Genomic DNA, 24,042 nt, shown 5'->3' with positions numbered 1-24,042 from the left:
CAAATAGCCAGTTCTGCTATGTTCCCCCACCCACCCAAGGGTACCCTGATCTACATTCCAGGTCTGAATGCCCATGCGGATGGCACCCACAGGGGTCTGAGGACTGAAGGGCTCTTGGGTCACAGACATCTCTGAAAAGACCAGCAAAGTTGCCTTACCCTGTCCCCTTGAACCCAGCCCAACCTACCTGGTGTATTGTTTAGTAACTCTGCCCTGAAGCTCTAGTGACCTCTGAGTTTAGTCGCCCTGGCAGGTGAGTCCCCACGTCTAGAAAGCCAGTTCTGGAAGCTGAAGCTTTAGGATAGCGGTATTCCCTTAGGACCACCTCTGGGGACAGACCAGGCCTCCCCTGATGAATAGTGAACCCCTAGGTGGGCAGGCCCCCCAAAAGAGCCTTCAGTGGGATGATGGGAGGAGCTGTGTAGGTCCTTCAAGTATAGAGCTGGGCTTCCCTGAGGCCTCCATGTAGCCATGAGTCCGGGGCCCCCCAGGCTCCATGAGAGGAAGCTTGGGAGGGCGAAGTGATCAGTCTACCCTGTGACCACCCCTTGGCCCCTGATCAGTCCAGAACACATGGCATCTCCGGGGATGGCTGGCATGTAGGCATTTCCAAATTCCACAGGAGCCAGTGCTCAGAATAGTTCCTGACACAGAGCAGTGGCATTCGGAAATGACATTGGCATTATTATAGCAGAACCCTGCAGCTGCCTCCGTACCTGGTGGGCAGGAACGTTAGAGCCAGAGCGTTTAAATAAGGGCTGGCTTCCTGTTCACTCACTCCCTGCCCTGTCTGGGATCTCCAGGAGGCTCTCAGCTTTCTGCCTCTGTTTCTTCAGCTGTGGAAAAGGGCCAGGTTTTAGGACATTGGGCGGATGGGGCACCTGAGTTCATTGGGCCAGCATTTAAAGCAACCCTCTGTGTCTAGGGAGGTGTGCTTTTCAGTGTGGCCACTTGGTTCTTCTCATAGCCTATTCAACTCCTTAACAAGCTCAGAGGATCCAGCCAGAACTCTTGCTCCCTAGGTGAGAGGATGAAGAAGGGCTGGGCCTGCTTGCCATATGGTCTGGCCTCTGCACACATCCTGAGAGAGTCCCACATTCCCTCAGCGAGCTTGGAGGCATTCCGTCTTCTGCACTCTAGGCTAAGGGAGGCTGGAAAGGCATTTGGGAAGAGCAGTGCTGTCTGCAGGAGGAGGCTGCAGCTCCTGCTGTGTCTTCACAGCTAGCCTGGGAGGACTGGGAGGGATGTGCTTGCCCCTCAGGGTGAATGGGGGAAGGTGAAGGTGAAGGAGGGAGATGCAGACAAGGCCACAAGAGCCCCTTTTAGACTTGTGAGTGCTGGGAGGATACTTCCACCCTCCCAAAAGATGGAAGCAGGGCCTGTCTAACTGTCCATCACCCAGGGAAGCCTTCTAGGATATAACCCTCAGGTACAGGGTGCACAGGGACAGCCGACCTACGCAGTGGTGTGAGGGAGCCTGGAGAGGGAGGTGGCAGTTGCTCCTGGCAAAGGACAGCTCAGCAGGTGGTGGCCATGGTGATGATAACGTCAGTTTCTTCCTTGCGTACATTTGTTTGTTCATTCAATGAACTGCCATCAGTGAACGGTTACTTCCCAACATCCCTCCCTGGAAGTACACACAGCCAAGCCCTGGCCTGTCTTGTACCTTCTCCCTTTCTTCTTCTTTCCTCGAAGAACTCCTGCTAATTCCTCGCAGTCCATCCTAAAGGCTGCCATCTGGACACCCCTTTCCAGGCTCTTCCGGGTGAACTAGGTGGATACTCATGCTTTCCTGTGCGTCGTCCATCTCATCACCCCCAGATGTGTACAGCAATTGTCCATCTATGGCCTGTCCTTGACCCTTTGCTCTGGGAGGAGAAAGTCCATACTCCCTTTCCTGACTCCCTCAGCTCCCAGTCCCTTGACCATCAATGTTGTGAGGGGATGGGGGCTGAAGGCAAAGTCCCTGGAGTCAGGAGCAATGTCACGTGGTTCCCACTTCCCGGGTAAGCTCTGTAGCTGGGAGTTGGCCTGGAGAGGGAAAGTAAGAATGCTAGAACACCCACAAAGAAAGGTAGCAGTCTGGAAAGTAGGTGTGACTGAACTCAAGTCCCTTCTCTCCCCCAACCAGGGCACTACTGTTCGGGTGATCACTGCTGTGGACCAGGATAAAGGGAGACCCCGGGGGATTGGCTACACGATTGTCTCAGGTAAGCCCAAGTCTGCGGTGTTTGTCCCACATCCCGAGAGAGCCACTGCTGATGGGGGCTCAGGCTCAAAGAGCCGTGGACTACATGGAATGGCATTTCAGACCTGTCTCTCTAGTTACAGTCCTTGCGAAGGAAGGGAACGAACGTAAAAGGAAGGAACAGGGTTAAAAGGCTGTGGTGTCTGGGGGCCCTGGGAAGAGGAATGTGTGCTACCGTCCAAGGTCTGAAGCTGCGGGACTTCTGGGGCTCCGAGCCTGGAATGTGGTGACCCTTCTCTCACCTCCTTTGGTGCGCTGGGATTTCTGTTCTTGTGTGGTGAAAAGGTGGCAATTTTTACATCACTTTGGAACAAATAGAACCGCTCCTGTCTGATTTCATGTTCTAGTCACACTTCCAGCTGACAGGCATTCAGGTAGCACAAGGGTATCACAGTGGGAGACACCGCGGCCCCCTCCCAACCGATAGATCCCTTGGCCGTGGCGAATAGCTGCTGAGTTAATTGATAGCTCTGCGTGAGAAGATGCCCAGCTCAGGCGTGCCTCACCCAGAGACCAACCCGTGACAGCTCTGAGGCGCTGTCCACAGGCTAAGTTACCCCCACCCATAAACGCTGGCTCCGTCCCTACTCCCTGCACACCCGCTCACAGTGTCCCTGTTCAGTGCACCGTCTCTGAAGGGTCATCCTGGTGAATTCAGGCAAGCCAGACAGATTAGGAGGAGGAGAGAGTCAGGCCACCCCAGCCTGCACCCCAAGAAAAGAGAGTGACGTCGTCAGAGCTTTTCCCAAAAGAGAGAAAGGCATGGGGATCCAGAGGGGGGAGGGAGGCTCTCCTGAGTCGGCTCTGTTGGTTGGGTCCCTGCCTTACTTGTCACTCATATATTGGGAACAGGAAGAGTACTTGTGTCGAAGTGGTTTATAGATCATGTGACTTACTCCTGTGACAAGCTTGGTTAAAGCATGGAGAACACTTTGCAAGCATTTGCTCTTGATTTGCAACTGATGGGGTGAGGGGGGTGGAGGCAGCTGCAGTGGGAGGGAGAGCTTCTCATGTCCCGAGGATCATAGGAGGCCAGGAGTGTTGCAGGCCTCAGGCAACCTACAGTTACTTGCTCTTATTATGCTGTAAGCCCAATGAGCCCCAAAGGAGAGCAGATGCAGCCAGTCTGGGTTGAGCATCCATAGGAATTGGTACTTGCATCCCTGGATCCCTCTGATGCCTTCTACCATGTCCCCATTCTGGTACCCAGGACAGGAACCAGCCCAGAGTAGACCCTGATGTATACTCATGCAATGATTGTTGTTCTTGGGTCCTGGGGGCCACCTAAGCCTCAGGCGCCTCAGCAGTCTGGGCTGGTTGTAAGGGCTCTGGGTTTATGTCAAGACCCACCTGCCCTCACCAGGTACACACAGGCTCAGAACCGGTGCATGCAGTTAACCCACCAAGACCTGAGGCCCTGTCCCCTCGGGGCTGTTTATCAGCCACAAGCAAGGGGATTTATATCAGCCCACAAGTGCTCTCCCCACTACTAATGATTCCTCTGTTTTGCCGAGAACAAAGAGGCCTTCCATGGTAAGTTATAGCTCCATCACCATCAATTTGTCCCCAGCCCCTTATGACCATGCTGAGCCTGATGAATGACAAGGTTATTTCCCACTGAGGACTTGGCATGAAACTCATGTCTTCCTGTGCCTGCCATCCTGGGCACCAGGGACATCATCCTTCCCATACCAGGCTACAAAGGCCTTTAAGGGCTCCTGTCCCAGCCTGAAGTCTGAGTAGCCTAGCCACATCCCTCCTCTAGCAGGACAGTCCTACTGCAAGGAATGCTGTCTTCCCCATGCAGAGCCCTGGACGGAGCATCCAAACTGGTGGGTTTGAGGACATACTTTGCTTCCGGCCAGAGTTGTATTTCAGAACGATGTTTAACTTGTTGCAGGCTTGATGGTGTTAACCTATAAGATGAGGTTAAGAACCCTAGGGCTGTGGATGTAGCTCAGTTAGTCGGATGCTTGCTTAGCCTTCCAGTGGTACATAAAACTGGCCATGGTGGTACACACCTCTGATATCAGCACTCGCTGGAAGCAGAAGGATCAGAAAGGTTGGAGGTTATTCTTGACTGAATAGCAGGTGGGTGAGTTTGAGGCTAGCCTGGGCTACATGAGGCTCTGTTGCAAAAATAAAATAAAATAATTGAAAAAAAACAAGCAGGGAGGGAGCAAGGAAAGGAGGGATAGTAGGAAAACCAAGTTTAAAGACAGAAGGAAAAGAGGCTGGATTTCTTATAGCAGTTGGTATCTCTTTCCTCATCTGCTCTCTGTGTGCGTACACACACACACACACACACACACACACACACACACACACACACACACCAAAGACTGAGGAGAGGAGGACCCCAACTGGTCTGGCTGACCACAAGTTCTCCTTCCTAAAAGTCAACGAAGGAGAGACAGACATTCATCCATTTCTAGACAGGGAAAGACAAGACATGTGCCTCTCTTGGCCAAGGGCCATAGCTACTAAGTGGCATAGCAGGCATCGAACCCCAGCTCATGAGCTCCAAAGAACACTCAGTATCTACGACAACCAAGGTCCCCAGACCAGCGGCATTGGCATCACCCAAGAAATTGCTAGAGCTGTGAAATCCGGGCCCCTCTAAACCTACTGAGTTAGGAGCTGGGGGTGGGGACAGGTGACACTGAGGATCTCACCATGCATGTGTGCTCCACGGGCGATGTTGTGAACCAAGGCCATGAAGTTTCCTACTTAGGAGGGTGAAACGTAGCTTACTCTTTATGTGTGAATTACATATAGACGGGTGTGGTGTTGAAGATGCACATCCGGGAGGTAATTAGGATTAAGGGTCTCCAGGGACTCGTGGGGTGAAGCAGGGCAGACGGGGAACAGAGAGAAAAGTAGACTGCTTAGGAAGGAATAGTCTAGAATAAAAAAATAAATGGGAAGTATGTCGGTTCTGACCCTTCACCCGTCATCTTACGGCACATCAACCTCATCTGCAGGATCACACAGGGGACGTGCCAGGCACAATGGCGGAGGGCAGCGAGGTGCTAGGCTCCTTCCTGGATTTGCTATCAGATGAGATTTTTTTTTTTTTTAAAAAAATAGATTGTTTAGGAGGGAAAATTGATGCACATATGCAAGTGTGCGTTCCTACACATGGGGAATAGTTATTTATAGTCTGACTTTATGAACCCACACACGTCTACAACAGCAGCTACGTCAGGCCCCTGGCCACAGCCTGCTAGGGCAGCCGTCGTGGGAGACCATCCAGCAGCCCACATCAAAGCCTTGTGATTAAGCTGCTGTGCATTTCCCTCCCTCTAGGAAGAGAAAGCGCAGAAGTAGAATTACCTCAGGAATCTGACTAGCACACCCAGCTTCTAGCTTGTGGTGGCACACTGGGTACCCGGAAGCTCCAGACTTCAGGCCTAGCATGTAGCTGACCTATGGGGGCTTGGCTGAGGAGACATGGAAGGCAGATCAGAGAGAGGTAACAGGGCTGATGATTGAGAGCCTGAAGAAAAAAACGAGTGGGTTCCTGGGCATGGCTGGCTGGTCAGACTAGGGCCTCCCAGGGTAGTCCGTCATCTGGATCAGAATTGGAAGACACAAATATTAAATATTAGTTCATTAACAGTCCACCAAGGTAGCATCACGGTCCAGAATAAAGTTAAAAGGGTATGAGCAGGCCCTAGCGATAATGTGAAAATAGAGAATACAAGTAAAGGAGGGGAAACACACATGCACGCACGCACTTCTATTACTGAGCCCTGCTGGAGGCCTAGGTGGAAAGCTTTAAGGTTAGCAGCTCTGTTTACAACCGTGAGTGTCCATCCACAACCACATCGGCACTTGTACTAGAGCACCCCATCCCTCACCCAGGCAGACATCACCTGCTGAGCATGGTGCAATGATGGGCCTCTGCGATTTTCAGCCTTGCTCTCTGCCAGCTATTGTCTATGGAGAAGCTGTCTGTCTCTCTAGCCACAGCTGCAGGGAATGCGCTGTCGTATGCTGTCCCAGGCTCGGCCCGTCAGCGTTCTCTGCTTCTCTTTTTTGACAGTAGTTAGGGACATAGCCTCTGGGTTGGGAACGGTGAATTGAATTATCTAAGCACACTGTGCGCCATTCACAGTGCCCTGCCTCCCCAGTACCAAAACGATGACAGCATGTTGCGTGGTCCTCCATTCCTTTGGGTGAAGCCCAGAAGTCCACAGGCTGCTTTCTCCTCCCCCCTCAGGGCCACCTATCTGCCAGCAGTCCCTTCTGGTGATGCTCTGTGTACCAGCTCTGCAGCAAGCGATCTTCATTGCTACTTGGGTATGCAGGAGCCCCCTTGTCCTTACATAGGACCCAGGAGTCCCTTGACCAGGAAATGGCAGCCTGCCATTTGCTCCCTTCCTGTGACTCTCACAAGTCAGGGGGACTTCACAAAGGCTTCATGGCAAGGACAGTCTGAGATCCTCCTTTCTGCACCCTGTGGTCTTTATGACTCTCATTTCAGGCAGGAATGTCCCTTCCTTGGGGAACAGTGGCCTCCCAGGTGTCTGCTATCCTATGGACATATCCTCAGACCTTCCCCCACTGCTGGCTCTTGAGTTTATTTGCCCCACTGGACAGGAATGAAGTCATGGACCCTTTAATTTGACAGCTCAGGGTGGGAGCTACTTCTGACTTAGTCCTGGCTGAGGTGGCTGCAGCAGTGGGGCATGATGGGAGATCCTCATCTTCCCCACCCACCCCCACAGTGGTTTGCTTGTTTCTCTCCTTTGGCTCCTGGTGTTTATTGTCCTCATCTTTGAATGAACTTCCAAGGCCTCATGTGTCTTGGGAGGATTATAAAACTATCCACCATGTCATTTAGGCTCTCTCTCTCCTTTAACTCAGCATACCTCAGAATTGATTTTAGCAGAACTCTTTGCTCATTGTCAATATTGGTTCATGTATGACTGTTTTATTTCATTCTTGACTTTTTTTTTTATTTTTGAGACAAGGTCTCTCTGTTATGTAGCTGTGGTTTTCCTGGAACTTTGTGGACCAGTCTGACCTCAAACTCCCAGAATTCCAACTGCTTCTGCCTCCTGAGTGCTGGGACTAAAGGCGTGCGCCGCTATGCCTAGCTCATTCTTGCCTTTAGTGATATTGTGGACACCTGAGAGCCCACCAGCTCTGTGAGGGTCACTACTCGAACCTTACATCTGCCTGTGTGATTCTTTCTCAGCCACCACTTCCCTTCCTTCGGGTCAGCAGGGCCACATCTTCCAACCCACCTCTTTCTCATCATCTTGCTTTGGGAAAATGGCACATCTGTGTACATCACACACTATTTGGGCATAGTTGCCTTTGGACTTTATTTTTTATTTTATCTTGGCTTTTTAAGACAGGATTTCTTTGCAACTTTGGAGCCTGTCCTGAAACTAGCTCTTAAAGACCAGGCTGGCCTTGAACTCAAAGAGATCCACCTGCCTCTGCTTTCCGAGTGCTGGGATTAAAGGCATGTGCCGGCTTTATTTTTTTTAAAGTCTTGTGTTTTGGAGACATGCATCTTCTGCTCTATTCCAAATCCTCACACGTTGCTGACGTGACGTCAGTTGCTCATCTCCACTATTGCATATGGTTCCATCTGTGCAAACTTGGGATATTGCTATTATAATCCACACTGCCTTGGCCCTCTTGTCTGCCTCTCTGCACATGGGGGACCCCTGGCCTTGGCCATGGCATCGTCTATTATTCAGCAGGGTTGTGGCTAGCTAGAGCCCTTCTAGAGAAAAAGACATTCAAATGCACAAGACTATATGAAGCCCACTTAAGCACATGCTCAGGATTCAAACCGAAAGGTTTCTCGCTTCCAAAACTCTCATCTTTTCGCCGTGGACACCAAGCAACCCTGTCAATCTATGGTCTGAGCTGCAAGTTAGGATTCAGTTGTTTGGCTCACCGCTGTGTATTAACTGAGTAGCTACCATGTCCAGGCCCCATTCTTAGCCCCAGACACCAACTTGGAATGGAGAGCTGGCGTCATTGTCCTTGTGAGCTCCTGGTTTAGTAAAGGACAGGTCAGCGAAGGCAGTGTGGCCCAGCTAGGTGACACCCTCAGAATGAAACTGTACCGTGAGGAGTGCTTAACAGGTGACAGACACACCTGAAGACTGTGTCCCGGCATGTCTCCCCCTTCTCGGGCTGTAGGCACTAATCAGAGCCTTGCTGCACCCACCTCAGTAAAGGTCCCCCCTCCCCCCGATCTGATATCCCTCGGAGCCTTTGAACTTGGGATGAGCCCTGCTAGGCAACCCAGCTCCCAGCTCCCTTCTCATCAGATGCCTTGAATGACTGCTCAGCCTTCAAGGCAGCCCCCAGCTGGGGCTAATCTGAAATAAAAGTTTTTATTTATCTAGCTTGATACCTGGTGCAAGGTTAAATCATACAAGAGAAAAAGCAATAAAAGAGAAAGATTAAGCGTAAGGCTCCCGCTCAGGCCTGCCCTTTTGCAATATGGTTACAAAGATATTAAGCCCCAAGTCATCTACAGCTCCCTCATCGCTGTTCTTGAGTCCCTGGGCTCAGCTTAGCTGAAGTGGAGGGGATGGGAATGGGGCTGCAGGTGGGGGCCACCTGGGGTGCCTTGCAGGAAGGGTAAGCCACCAGATGGAGTTGCAGTCGCTCATCCAGTCAGCCACCTCCTACCCAGTGTAGCTGTGATTCATGACTTCCCTGGGGAGCCAAAGGGATTGACATCTGCCCCTATGTGACTGCCAGCGCGGTTGTCATCATTATTTATTATGAGCCTACTGTGGGACCAGACCTCTGGGGAGAGAGAGGATCCCGTAGCCACAGATCTACCCGCAGTTGGCCTGGACTCAAATACCCGATGACCTTGAGCAGGAGTGCCTCCATCTCGGTGTCTGCAGGATGAGAATGTTAGCCGGGTGATTGCCGGGGCTAAAGGAGTCCGTGCGGGGAAAACTCCCCAAACATGAGTGTGTGCCTGATGCGTGGTAGGCATTCAAGAAATGTTACCTCTCATCAACATCAGAGATAAGAGAGTGGCAGTCCAGTTGGTGAACACCTACAAGAAACAGGCCCCTCAGCCTGGTGAGAAGGGACTAAAGATGTGGCTCAGGTGACTATTAGCTAGTGTTCCTGAAGCCCCCAGATCCTTCCAGATAAACCAGGCATGCTGGTGCATGCTGCTAATCCCAGCAACTGTGTTCCATCGTGAGAGGTGGAGGTGGGAGGATCAGAAATTCATGGTCAGTCTCAGCTACATGGTGAGTTTCAGGTCAGCCTGGGACACGCTGGACTACTGAAGCAGCAGCAGCTGGGCATGGGTGGCGCCTGCCTTTAATCCCAGCACTCAGATGGCAGAGGCAGGTGGATTTCTGTGAGTTCAAGACAAGCCTGGTCTTTAAAAAAGAAAGAAAGAAAAGAAAACATCATTTCTGGGCTCCTCAAAAACACAGACTTCGGGCCGGAGAGATGGGTCAGAGGTTAAGCACACTGGCTGTTCTACCAAAGGTCCTGAGTTCAATTCCCAGCACCCACATGGTGGTTCACAACCATCTGTAATTAGATCTGGTGTGCTCTTCTGGCCTGGAGTCATACATGCAGTCAGAATACTGTATATATAATAAATAATCTTTAAAAAATATTTTTAAAAAACCAGCAGACTTCATGTGTCCATGCCCTCCTCCCTCCCAGTATAACTTGACGTTGGCTCTCTATAAATCCTCGCCTAGAGTTTTAGAAGTGCCCGTGGGTGGCTGTGTGTGTTCTTTGGCGTTTTGTTCCTGCCCTTCTTTGTCCCAGATTGTCCCCTGCTTGGAGAGGGTGACTTATTATTCCTACTGCCAGAACCTTTGTCGGCACAGGAATGGCCTCATGTTTCTGGCCTCCCCGTGATCCTGAGGCCACAGTAAATTATGAGTAGAAATGGGGGTGAGTTCTTCCCACACCCTGCACTTGGAGCTTGATCCCACATAGTCACAGCTTAGAGCCCTCTGTGCTGGGACCCCACGTAAGCAGCGCGTGTACCTCTACCCCAAAGTCTTCCCCTCTGTCGAGCCAAACAAGGCCACCAGGTCCCCACCACTCTCCCTGCCCCATCTTTCCTATAAAGTCTGTGCTTTAAAGCCATTGGCAAAGAAAGAGGGGAGAAGACATCTCTCCATTAGAGCCCCAGTGTCCCCATCCGCCAGGCATGAAGGACATCTTCTCATCCAGGGAAGACCTGGAGAGACCCACAGCGCAGGCAGCTTATCACAGTCAGCAGCATGGCTTCTGCAAGAACTACTTCTGGAGTTCAGGGATGCCAGTCCTTCTGGGACACTCCCCTGGATAGAGGGACTGAAGGGGGAAATTGCTGCCCGCCAGAGGGTAGGGTCTGGACACTCATTTCAGGGGGACATGCTTCTTCCTTCAGCCCTAGCGCCCTGGTGCAGACTAGGGCTCCCATTGTGAAATCGTCTAGTGACATGGGGACACTAGGTAACACCTCGTGGGTGCTTGAAAACATGTTCCAAGTTTACCTGCCTGTCCTTTGAGTCCTCCTAGATCACCATGAGGCACGATTATTGTTCCCATTTCAGATGGAGACACTGTGTCCAGGTCTCACAAGGTCACAGGACAAGGAGTAGAACTGGCTTTGAAACCAGCAGGTGGGCTCTGGGCACTGTCCCCAGCCCCCTATCCTGCATAGCTCTTCCCTAAACACACCTACCATCCCTGTGTCCCCCCACCCCACCCCCTTCCTTTATTCCCTCGCGGGAATCTGGGATCCACCCCCAGGCTTCCTGCCAGGCCCCATTTCACCTCCCTATCTCCCTCACTGTCAAGTGCTCTAGCTAAGGCAATTAACTCGCTGCTCCCCATTCAAATATTTGACCAATATCTGGAGACAGAGATTCCCAAGCAGATACTTGCAGACATTGATTGAAACGAGCAAACACCAGCACAGAATGAATTTCTCCTCCGACAGCCACATTCTGCTGGCTGTGCACCGCCCTAGGGCCCCTGAAGGGGCTGCTTTTGTCATGGAAACAGGCAGGTGGGATCCAATGACTCCGCAGGTCCAGCTACCTGGTCCTGCCGCCCCTCCTTCTGGGAGGACATAAAGATATCATACTCTAAAGGACCTGACCAGTGGCACACTCTGGAGCCCAGAAGTGTGAGCTAGAAGTGCCCTTTGTGATAATGACGCTGGTCAAGTGTTGTTTTAAAAGGCCTTGTGACTTGTCCCCCGGTGATGGTTTGATTCTTAAATGTCAGCCAGAGCCATTTAGTTGGGAATCACAGGACTCCCTGACAAATGAGGGTTTGAGGTATTGAGACTTATTGTCCGGGTGTGACTCAGTGATGCCTAAGAGACCTCACTGGATCTACAATGCGTCCATCGGAAGTCCTCCCTGGGAACCAGAGGAAGCTGAGGGTGGTAATGGTCCTGGCAAGGACCTTGGGCATACACGGAGGCTAACTCCCTAGCTGTGACTTCTGTGGTCCCCAGAGCTGATGGCCAGTGGCAGGGCTGGCAGACACATGGGGTGTGAAATGCCTCTGACTTGCGTGGTGAGCCGTTTATTCTCTTCCTGATTTCCTTCAGTTTCTGTTTCTGTCAGTTCTGCTCCAGAGAAGGTCTGTTCGGGTGCTCGTGCCTGTAACACCTCTTAGCCTTGGCTCAGATCCCTCTAGAGCCAGGAGAGCAGAACAGGCTGGGCCTCAGAAGATAACACATGCTCCTCCAGAGGCCACCGTGGACCCCACATCTTCTGGTCGCCTCTGCTGGGGCTGCCCAGCTGGCTGTTTGTGGCACTTTCTTACATAGTCTCCTTCAGAGTGACTCTTGGAAGGGAAATACAGAGTCGAGGTAAAGAAAAATAATATAGGTTGTACACAGGCCAGGCTGAGGCTGGGGGGCGGGGACAGGACGATACACACTCAAAAGAGTGGGGCTTGGGAGAACAGCATATAAACATGGCCTTGGTCTCCCAGGTGCTTCATCATCTAGACATGAAGAAGGACTCGTGGGGACTCTTGAGGGTCACATCTGTGCATGTGAAGTGGTTAGGACTGTGCCGGGTACAGAGCAAGTGCTGAGGAATACCAGCCCCATATGGACAGGATCTTTGTCCAAAAGCCACGGTGGGATGTGGAGTGTTGGCACTCCAGATGAGGCTGAGTGACAGAAGCTTAGGTGGCAAAGATGTCCCAGGAAGTGAGGGACGACTAAGGGAGACATAGACCCACTGGGCTGCAGGTTAGGGAAGGAGACGGCAAGGTGAAGCACCTTGGGGACCAGGAGCTGGGATCATTCCCTTATCTAGCTGAGGCCGGCAGAAGTTGGGGGTGCTCAGAGAGATGGTGGGGGCACTTGCTGAGAGCGTCTTATGGGCACCCAGAGGATGCTGTCTTCATATTTTTATCTCCCGGGATTAGGAATGGGGACACCAAATGTGTTTCCTCGCCCCCTTTCCTTGTGTGTATGTGAACGGAGGCCCAAAGACCATGTTGAATGTCTTCCTCTGGACACTCTCTACTTTATCCCAAACCCCAGGAATGGGGTCTCACTATGTAGCCTCGCCTAGCCTGGAGCTCACAGAGATCCTCTTGCCTCTGCCTCCTGAGAGCTGAGACTAAAGGTGTGCACCACCATGCCTTGCTTCCGCCTTACATCCTGAGATCTTCCACTGACCCTGGAACTCACCAACTGAACTAAACTGGCTAGCCAGTGAGCTGTAGGAACGTGACTGTCCCTTCCCCACCAGCACTGAGGTTACAATCATGCACCACCACACCAGGCTTGTATGTAGATCCAGGGCCCCGAACTCAAGTCCTTACTTGGGCATGCCCTTTGCCGACAGAGCCATCTCTGTGGCCCTTCTTTCTAAAAATAGTTAACATATAAAGAAGTGGGTTCATTATGACATCTTCAGACATACTTAGTTCTTATCTACTCCCACCACCCTCCTCACCCCACCCCCTCCCTTCCCCAGACAGTTCCCTCTTCTACTTTTATGTTATATGTATTTCATTGCCCTCTCTTGTTTCCTCCCCCTCCCTCCTTTCAGGCACTTCCTCCAATTTGTGGCCCTCTTTCTACTCTCATGTCTGTATATGTATACATTTAAACATCATTTCTACATATTTGTCTTCCCAAGTCTGGCTTAGTTCACTTAACATCATAATCTCCAGTCCCTTCCATTTGCCTGCAAACAACAGTCCATTCTTCTTTCCAGCTAAATAAAGCTCCATTGTGCGTGTACACCACATTTCCTTTACCCAGCCATCCGTCGACTGGGATCTAGACTGGATCCATTGCTTAGCTACAACACTGCAGCGATAAATACGGATGAGCAAGCATCTCTGCGGGGTGTTGACTCTGCGTCCATCAGACATACAACCCGGAGTGGTAGGCTGGGTCATATGGAAGTTCTGTTTTCATAGGAAGAGCCTCCACCCTGATTTTCATAACAGCTGGATCAGGTTACACTCCTACCAGCAGTGGATAAGGGTTCCTCTTTCCCCGTCTTCTCCATCAGGTCTTATTATTTGTTAATTTTAATGATGCTCATTCTGACTGGGGTGTGTGGACTTTTAATTGGCATTTCCTGATGGTTAAGGATACAATCATTTTTCTACTTATCTATCCCCCCCCCATGCCTTGTTATTAGCACCGTCTTTCATGTCATCTGTCCGTGGCTCCACTGGGTGACTTGGGTTTAGGGTGTTGCATCTTTTGAGTTCTCCCTGCAGTCTGAATATTAACCCTGTTGGAGTGTGCAGCTGTCTACTCTCGCCTTCTCTCTGTGTCTGCATGCACTTGTTGCATCCTTAGTAAACAGCCAAAGAGGCGTCTTCCCACAACTCTGGAGAAGGGACCTCTTACTGACTGAGATCCAGCTGCTGTCAAGCACTTCCGTCTTGGGGTGCAGGACACCCTCCCATCTCTCCCAACTTGTGAGTGATGCCCTTGTTGGCTGTAGCTTTGCTCATCCACCCATTCCTGCCCACTCACAACCATCTACTCCCTCTTAGAAGGACCCTTGTGATCATATCTAGAACCTAGAGAAAACCTACAATAGTCTCCCACCTTGGGGTCCTTCTCTAACACCTCTCGCAGTGTCCTGTGAACTCAGCAGCTATTAAGACAGGGATGCCTTTGGTGGCTGTCAATCATCCTGCCTCATCACCTCTTCCCAATCATCTCTCACTGGCTTCTCGATGATTTTCATGCACAATGATCCTTAGGTGTCAATCTGTACCCATGGGTATCAGCCACCTCTGCCGTCTAGTTTTACAGAGAGAGGAATGATGGGCCAGTTCAGCACCACGGTGTCTATGAGGTGTGGCATTCTGGCAGCATGGCATGGTGTCAGCCTGGATAGCTGGCATAAAAACGGGCAGTAGGGCTCCAAACGCATTGTTTGGGTGGTAATTCTTCGAGACACAACCTTCCTATGGAGCCCATGCTAGCCTTGCACTCGTGTCTGTCCTCCTGCCTCAACCTTTGAGTGCTGGGATTATAGGCACATGCTACCGTGCTCAGTCCACACAGGGCATCTTAAAGACAGATGGCTGGGCCTGTGAGACCGAGAGGAGCTCGCAGAAGCTGACTCAGGTGTTAGCACGGGCACATGATAGATGACATAGGCGGCGCCACAAATCAGCAGAGAAAGGGTGACTTGTTTAGTGAGGGCGTCGGGGAACCTAGTTCCCTAACTGGAAAAAAAAAATAAAGCCCGATCCTCAGCATACACCATGTACCAAGGTAGACTCTGGATGGATTGAAGACCTCGGTGTGAAAGGAGAAGTACAAAACTCATAAAAGAAAGCAGGGGAGTATATCTTCGTGACCTTGTGGCAGGAAAGAACTTGTTGGCACCCAAGCAGCATAGGCCCCAGAAGAAAAATGGGGGAACATCTAAGGCAGTCAATTCCGTAGGAATGTGTGAACAAAGTCAACAGCCAGCGGCCGAAGGGGAGACGGTTTCTCCAGCAATTAGAGCCAACAAGGGACTCGTGGAGGGAATACATGATGAATCCTGTAAACCAGCAAAGCAAACTTGGGGGAATCCATTAGGAAAGCAGGCAAATGATCTCCCTGGGGTGGGACCTCCCCAGGACCTGTGGGAGCTCTGGAGAATCTGAAACTACTAGAAATTAGCGATGTGCAAAAGGCAGCTCTAATGGCCTTCCTCAGTTCCGCAGTGACAAGGGGGCCAAAGTCCTCCCTTTGTGGGTATTGTACAAGCCTGTAAGCCAAGATAACACTTTAAAGGTGATGGTCTGTTTGCTGCTGATCTGTAGGTTGTGAAGATGCTAGAAGGCCCTCAGTTAAGCAAAGTGGTTCCCATGCCCCCTCCCCACCCCCAATTCCATCCCTCTCCTTGGTAGGCCTGCAGTCGAAGACACTACTCAATTATTGTATTTTGAATTCATTGGATTTTTTTTTCAGAAATTGCTTCTCTTTCTTGTTAAAGAGGGACTAATATAACGTCCTCAATTTTGCCCCTTGGCCTGTGAAGGCTAAGGGATTTCCTGTGGCATTTTACAGAGATGGTTTTCCAAGCCCTGCACTGAAGAATATTCCAAATTAGTAAGGAGACGCATGCTAGCAGGTGGACGCACATAAAATTGCTACTTCTGTAGGTCAGAAATGGTTGAATGTCAGCTCTTTCTTACGGTTTAACTTAATAGGTGTACCTACAGCAAAATAGATAAATATTTAAAACCAAGTGTTGAGTCATAAAAGAAATGGGAAGGGACAAGATATTTTATTCCTCTAAGATAGAGAAAGAGAGGAAAATTATATTTAGTGAGAATACGTGCATACTCAGAGCTGCATGTAGCGAGGTGCTGGGACGGGTCTTACGGGGAAGGGAGCAGGGGCCATGTGTGATGGGAAAACCCTCCAGGGATGCCTTTCCCAACATTTGACCTTGCACCTGCTCCAGGCAGGTCACTTATTCCTCAGCACCTGGAGGAGGGAGACACTATCCCTGTACCCACTTTACAGATGGGATAACCAAGCCCAGAGTGCCTAAGAAACTTGCCCTAGGCCACTCTACTTGTAAATGTCAGAACTAGGATTTAAATGTGGGCTACTGAGGAGCTGGGGAGGTGGTCCAGCAGTTGAAGAGCTTGTCGTGCAAACACAAGGACCAGAGAACTTAGACACCCCCCAAACTCATGCCAGTACCAGGCACCAGGCAGACACAGAAACCCATCTGTAATTCTAGCCTCGGGACGTGGAGACAGGTAATCCCCAGAAGAAACTGGCTGGAGAGGCTAGCAAGCTCTGGGTTTGATTGAGAGACCTTGAGATACCCTAACTCGATGAATAAGTAAGGGGGAGTAAGGATGAGTTCCAACGTCAGCCTTGGGCCTCCACATACACACGTGCATGTGTGCGCGCGCACACACACACACACACACAGAGAGAGAGAGAGAGAGAGAGAGAGAGAGAGAGAGAGAGAGAGAGAATAAATGAATGTAGGGCACTAGAGAGTAAGGTTTTAAAGGTGAACAGAGGCACACATACCTGCAAAAGCAAACTCCACTCTTGCCCGTACCCTTACCCCCACCCCACCCCCACTCCTGTCTCCCTGGCAAGTTTCTCTCCCATCCCACCCACATCTGCAGAATCCAGAGCCCTAGCCTCACCCTTTGACTACCCCATGAGCACTTGGTCCAAAAAGTCCAGATCTATAGGCACTGTCCCTGCCTTGACCCCACCTGGAGCAGTGGGAATGGCGCTTACAAGCCAAATGACTGGCTGAACTTCCCCGAGCGGTGATCCTGGCACTGGGACACTGAGGTACAACCACCAAGTCAGGACTTTAGATCCAACAGGTCCCGCTTCAAATCATGGCTCGGAGGTCATCCTTCTGTGAGACCTCAACAAATGGCTTCTGCAAACAGAAGGTAAAAAGCCCAGCTCAAAGGAGGGGAGGCATAGACAGAGCCTGGTGCCTGGAACTGCTCTGTGAATTACCACCTGCAAGTCCCCCAAGCGAGCACACCTAGAAAAGAGGTGATTGTTCTGTTGCATGTCTTCAAAGTAGGGCGCTCAGAAGAGCATGGGGGAGCCTTGCCATCCTTGTCCCGCTGCCTGGCCCACATTGTCCCCCTGCCTATGTCCCGCCCTCCTCGAGGACCTATCTCTCTTCACATTCTCGTCTGACCACCCAGCTTGTGTTATCTGCTCAACTACTATGAACAAACTAGAGTCCCCTTACTCCCCATTCTGTCCTCACTAATGTGGCAGCCACTTCTCACTGACCGGTAATCACCCACCCATCCTGAACCCAGAATAGTGCCGCCTCTGTCATGGTTGCCTAAAATTCTGCATTGTCTTCCTTCCAGTCATGTGACCAGTGAATCCCTGGAAACCCACAATCCACTGGCTCTTGAGACATAGTCTGCTGAGACTCCCAAACATACTACTTCTGCACCCAGAGAGGAGGGGCTCACGTGGGTTTGACACCTGCCAGGGACCTTCACATGAATTGCCCATTCTTGAACCAACATTGTGGGTGTCTGCCTTCCTACATCACTAATGATGCAGGGAGACATGGGAGCTGTGGCAACCTGGTGATCCAGGCTGAGTGTGATGCAGACAGCAATTGGTATCAAGCCTTCTGCTCCCATATCCAGGGCCTTCCTATCATGTCCCACCCCCCCCCCCAACCATCCCTAAGCCATGGTGACTAAACTCCTTAGCTTCCCTTATTTGTGCAGGGAAATCGGAGACCACACAACCAACTGTCCTCCAAGGCACGGTGACTCAGGACTGTTAATTGAGCTCCACTGTCACTGAGTTGCCTCTGGGTGTCTGCAATGTGTGCTGACTTTCTGTGGTCCTGAGGTGGGAGCCCTGGCCTAAGTAGACCCACATCCAGTGTGAGCCCTGTGGGACGGAGGCGCCTACTTCTCTCTCAGTCATGAATAAGTCAGGCGGTCCCACACAGGATGTCGTAAAAGCCCCTCCATGATGCTTCCTCTGCTTTCGTTTCATTGTGTGTATCTGTGTGTGCTCAGGATATCAGGACAACTTTGTGTGTTCTGTTCTCTCCTTTCACCTCTGTGTGGGTCGCGGGGATCGAACTTGGGCCAGCAGGTTTATGTGGCCAGCACTTTTACCTGCTGAGTCATCTCGCAGACCCTCCGTCTTATTTTTACAGTGAGTACCAGAGTGCCTCGTTCCACAGATGAGGAGACTCAGATCAGAAAGATTCTGTGATGATAGGCTCGTATTAAACCAAGAGAGGACGACACCACAAAATCTAGGTCTCCAAACATCCCAAGCCTCTTTATCTTTCTCAGGGCCTTCTGCCTTGCCTGCATTATTCTTATTTTACAGATGCAACCCAGATAGCGAAAAACACAATACAAAAAAAAAAAACAAACCTTAAAGTCCACTGTTTGATAGAGTGGTAGATACTGAGCTGGCTTCCAGACCGTCTCGATTCTGTCCACTAACTGTGAACCTGGGCAGTGGGAGGGTTTCCAGGGGAGGAGATGAGGCTAGGGTTGCCCTGGGTTAACCCACAAAGCAAACAGAAGGCCTAGGGTGGGCTAAGAAGGGCCATGTGAACCAGGTTGCCTGGCTATGCTGGGCAGGAAGGAACCAAGTAGGGAAAACCGGGCTCGCCCTGCCCGCTCCAGCCCTGTCTCTGAGCCGTACAGAACTTCTTCTTCCCAGGTTGGGGACATTCGGTCGCTGAGGTCAGGTCTTTGTTTGAAGGACAGATAATTAATCCCACAAAGTAATCCCAGAACACTGGCAGATTTATGGAGATCGCCTCCGTCCTGGGAACACGGCCCAGTCATCTTTCATCTCCCGGCAAAACTAGTCACTTGCTGGAGCGCAGGCACTGGACACGGGAGTTCATTTAGGGGAGTTCCCCTCGGCTGGGGAGATTGATCACAGACTAGCGAGAGGCCTGGGTGGTGGAGAAAGAAGCAGGCTCTGGGCTTCTCCTCTCCTCTGGGCTTCTCCTCTCCTCTGAGCTTCTCCTCTCCTCTGGCCCTTCTCTGTCCCACCACCAGCACTACCACCAGCACCCAGCCAGCCTCATACCCAGACCTCCCAAGACACAGGCAGGAAAACAGAGGCTGAGAGGGCAGGGGAGCAGCTTGCTTCCCAGCTAGGCACTTCATTACTTCTTCCTTCTCCAGTCTTCACCTGTTCTGTCGGTGAAGCTGCAGGTCCTGATGGGAATGTCCAGAGCCCCAATGTAGTCTTAGACCTTTGCCAAAGATGAAGAAGAAGAGGGCATTGCCAGGGTTGATAATAACTGACCCTCCAAACCCTAGGAAGAGGGGACACAGCACCAGGGACTAGTATAGTCTGGTTTGTGGGTTCTACTACTGGCTTATTGGGCACTTTGGGACACTGTGGTTATTCTGTATAACACATAGACTTCTAGGCAGTGTGCATGTGTATGTGTGTCTGTCTGTCTGTCTGTGTCTCTGTATGTGTTTGTGTGTCTCTGTGTCTGTGGGTGTACCTATGTATCTCTCTGTGTGTCTGTGTGTCTCTGTGTCTGTGGGCATGCCTATGTATCTCTCTGTGTGTCTGTGTATATGTATGTGTCTATGGGTATGTGTCTGCATGTCTGTGTCTACAGGTATGTGAGGGCATCCGTGTAACCCTCACCAACTTAGTGGCCCAGTCACATGGGCCAATCATGGTGGATAAAGCTGGTTCCTTCCTGAGGCCCGCCCCCAAGCCCTGGGAATTGAAGCTATACGTCATCTTCCATCTTCCCCAGCCTGAGCTGTTATAGATGGCACTGTCTACTTAAGGGCTGGCAGAACTAGAGGGCATCCAGGCGAAAGTCTGTGATGTGGTTGGAGAGCCCAGCTGCCTCACCTTCTGGCCTGGGCTGGGGTCACGTGGGCCCTGGCTCTGCCAAAGCTTCCTCTACAAGGCAGGGACAAACTTGGTCTTTTCTGAGGACACTGTAGGTCTAGAGTGGTGGTTCTCAACTTGTGGGTGGCGACCCCTTTGGGGGGTCTCAGATATTCTGCATATCATATATTTACATAACAATTCATAACAGTAGCAAAATTACACTTATGAAGTAGCAATGGAATAATTTTGTGGTTGCCATGACATAAGGAACTGTATTAAAGGGTCGCAGAGTTAGGCAGGTTGGGAACCACCACTACTCTAAAGCTACCCCAAAGATGCCACAGCAGTGACCTTTGAGCCCTTTTCTCTCCAGGGAGGTCTGTCCACAAAACTTAGAAGGGGATGCTGTTAGGCCCCCAATGCAGAAGAATGTCCGGAGGTCAGGCCCCGTAGTCCACACCAAGAGAAGGAAGGAAGCTGGAGGCCCTGGAGTCAGGAAGGGTCCTAAGTTCTGTTCCATGTCCCTCCCCATCTGAAGCAGCCAGAGGCTTTGGGAAGACGCTCTGCTCTCCGCTGCTGAGGTTCACCCCGGCCAGAAACAGAAGGGTGGCCGTGTACAGCCCAGTTCCCGCTTACTCAGCAGAAGTTGCCTGCTGCCAGGGACGGGAGCATCTTGGGACGCCTGTCCCTCCCTGTCTAGCTGGGCTCATTCATCAAGCATTTCCCCCAAATGTCTCCATGGCCTGGGGCACTGAGCCAGGGGCTGGGGACACCATGTGACTGTGACTTAGGGCCCTGTTTCCTAAGGCAAGACAAGGGCGATTTAGAACAGGGCTGTTAAGAAAGGGTATCCCGCTGCCTGCTCACCCCATCTAGCCCCAGCCAAGGACCCCTGACCCTCCTTCATCACAGGAGCAGGCTAGGCTCACAGGGGAGCATTGGCTATTAAATCTCCTGAGAAGTCATCTTATGCGCCACTGGTGATGTGTGGACCGTGCCACGCTGGCTTCAGGTCCTCTTTTGCTCTTTTGTTCCTTAAGCAATGAAACATGGCCGGGGTTAAAGGTCTGCTTTGTTCTTGTCCATGTCCTCAGAGGCCTCTGGGGACTGCGGGGGAGCCAGTAATGATTACATAGCTCCAAAGATAAACCCTGGTTTGAATGTGGAGTATGTCCCAGAGTCCCAGAAGAGTCACCCACATGGGAATGGTGGCATGCTGGCATGCCGGCTTGTGTTTTGAGTCTTCAGCTGTAGTAGTCAAAGATAAGGGCTTGCTTGGCATGCACGAAGCCCCAGCTTTGATCTCTAGCACTGTATAGTACAGGCGTAGTTTTGTGTGCCTGTGATTGTGGCACATGGAAGGCGGAGGCAGGAGGATCAGAAGCTCAAAGTCATCCTTGACTACAAATGGAGTTCAGGACCAGCATGGGCTCCCTGAAACCTTGTCTTGAGTAAAGATCAACTGCCATTTGGGCTAATCATACTAGGCCATTAGGCAACTTTAAAGTAAATAAGACCAGCGAGTAGTCAAGCTGGTTGAACTAGACAGAGGGCGAACTGGGCTTCGCTGTTCTTGTCTCTAGTCTCTGTGTGCATAGTCCCCAAAGTTTCCAGGGAACTCATCCTTGATCTGGAATCCACGTATGACCTGTGGCTTCTGCCTCCAACCTGAGCTGAACTGAAGTCCATTCATGTATGCCAAGATCTGCCTCTGCCTTACTGTGCAGCTATGGCTAGGTAACTCCCCATCTCTGTTCCAAGAAAACTCTGAAACTGATGGGCTCTAGACTCCCATCAATGTTTGCCTCTTATGCTTGGCACGCCTGACTTCGGTGCTCAGGGACCCTTCTAGAGTGAATTTGTGGGAGTGGCCTCTTGCAGCTTCAGGCTCTCAACAATCTTCCCAGAACAGCAGCTTAGCCTTTGCAAAAGAAATTGTTGGCCTGTTCTGTTGGAAGGACATTGAATCCCAACAGCCTTGTCCTAATGAGTCACAACACCTCGCAGGTACTCAAGGCTCTGATAAGTCCTACAGGGGCAACCGCTGTCCAGCATCCCCTAAAGCTGACCTTAGGACCTTTGCACAGATGGTTTCACTCAAGCTTCCTGGCATCAGAGTTTTGGGCAATCCCCGACCTTTCTGCTTTCAGGCTGGGGCTCCTCCCCAATGGACAAATCTTTTCCTTGTATGCTTGATGATTCTGACTCATGGTCCTAAGAAGCCAAGACCTTTGGTGTCTACCTGTTGCTGCCTGGGTCTGAACTTACTCTGTGTGTTGTTTTTTTCCTCTGTCATTCTGGATCAGAAGCATCACTTTGATGGTAGGCTCTGAGTCACTGGCCAGACCCGACCCCCCGCCCGCCCCCATCAGAGAACAGACCAGGCCCAAACTGTGTCTTCCTGGTGCAGATTTTCAATATTTCTAAGATGCATCTCCAGGTAGGGTAGGGGAAGGCATATATGCTTTGCAGCCAAGATTGTGGGTTCAAATCTCAGCTCCTCCAGCAAACCGTAGAGCGTGGGCCCATTCCTTCTTTAGTGATTAAACAACATGGTATATCATTTCCTTTTTTATCTGAAAGAAGTTAAAATGATGGTGGATATTTGGTAAGCATTTTCTTTGTGCTGGATGCTGTGCTGCACTAGTCAGCTATATTACCTATTCTGATCCCCTCATCTGCCCCCAGAGATGAGAATAGGCCTTCCCTTTCCACAGTCAAGAAAACTGGAGTCTGGACAGGGTAGGTCACTGCCCCACAGTCACACAGTTGGGAAGCGGTGATGTTGAGATTTGAACCCTGGTCCCAGGTAGTACATTATCAGCCCTTTGCAGAAGACCAAATCCTCGTGAATGCGAGGATCCTCTGAAGGGGTTTCCTGGTTCTGGTGGGGCGTGTAGCATGAAGACAGGTCCTATAGATTCTCAGGTGAATGTCTGAACCCACCATGACGGGTTAGTACCAGGAAAGTCCTGGGGGGGCGCACCTAGTGCTCCGAGTACACCAGAATGGAAGCTGGGTGCCTGCCCGTGGGCCTTCTATTAAAGCATAGATCCCTAAAACAGGCATTTGAATACCCCTGCTGGGGCTGGGGATATGACTGAGTCAGTAGATGGCTTGCTTAGTACACATGAACCCTTGAGTTCGATCCTCAGCACTGTGTACAATTATGATGGAGCTCACCTGTAATCCAGCACGCTGGAGGTGGAGGCAGGAGAATGAGAAGTCCTGGGACATCCTTACTGCATAGGGCGTTTCAAATCCGTCTGGGCTGGGTAAAAGCCTGAAGGAAAGGGGCATGAGAGAGACTATGAATTCACTGGATGAACCCTGCCATCAAAGAGCCCCATTTACAATAGGACCTTAAAGCCCAGAGAAGCCAAGTGTCTTGCCCAGAGTTACCAGCTATCCCGTGTGCCCCAGGCAGACCTTTGTCCTCCCTTCAGGCCTCAAGCATAGCTCAGGCTGAGGGCACTCTGCCGCCCCTCGGAGATTCTCAAGGTTAGCTGGTGACCAGCCCTGCCAGCTGGTGGCCTGCGTCTATGAAGATAACTGTTACTGGGGCTAGCTCCATGAACCTCATCTGACCACATCTATTTCTGGGCTGCAGGGCCCTGATGGAGCACAATTTGATTCATAAATTACCCAGCTCAAGGTGTGTGGATGGATTCTCCTTCTGCAGATTTGAAAGTCATTCCCCTCTAGAACTTGGAGCCTGGGGGAGAAGGGAGGGGAGGACTGTGTGGCCAGCGGGGCTGGCACACTCTTCCTTGGGGAAGAGAATGAGGAGCGCAGGGGTGGTGGTCTAGGCAGAGTGGGGAGCCATTTCTCTAGGGGACATGTGTGGTACCAGCTTTAGTGGGCAAGTTAGAAAACTAAGGCTCCAAGTTTCTACTTACTCGCTTGCCCAGTAAGTATCATGTGGTCACATGCCACACCCCTACATGCCAGAACTGCC

At 51.2% G+C, this 24,042-nt stretch overlaps 1 protein-coding gene across 1 annotated transcript in view; it reads left to right on the top strand.

The window, feature by feature from the left end:
• Cdh23 (cadherin related 23) overlaps window positions 1-24,042 on the top strand; it is a 368,288-nt gene that overhangs the window by 155,111 nt on the left and 189,135 nt on the right. The window contains exon 9 of the mRNA XM_087898136.1: window positions 2,132-2,210. Coding sequence (XP_087754262.1) covers window positions 2,132-2,210 — 79 coding nt within the window. The remainder of the gene's footprint in view (window positions 1-2,131; window positions 2,211-24,042) is intronic.

The sequence above is a fragment of the Myodes glareolus genome, chromosome 18 (assembly GCF_982192425.1).
Source record: "Myodes glareolus chromosome 18, mMyoGla1.1, whole genome shotgun sequence".
NCBI classification, from domain to species: Eukaryota; Metazoa; Chordata; class Mammalia; order Rodentia; family Cricetidae; genus Myodes; species Myodes glareolus.
Note: the sequence above shows the minus strand (reverse complement) of the source record. Positions and strands in the feature narration are given on the sequence as shown.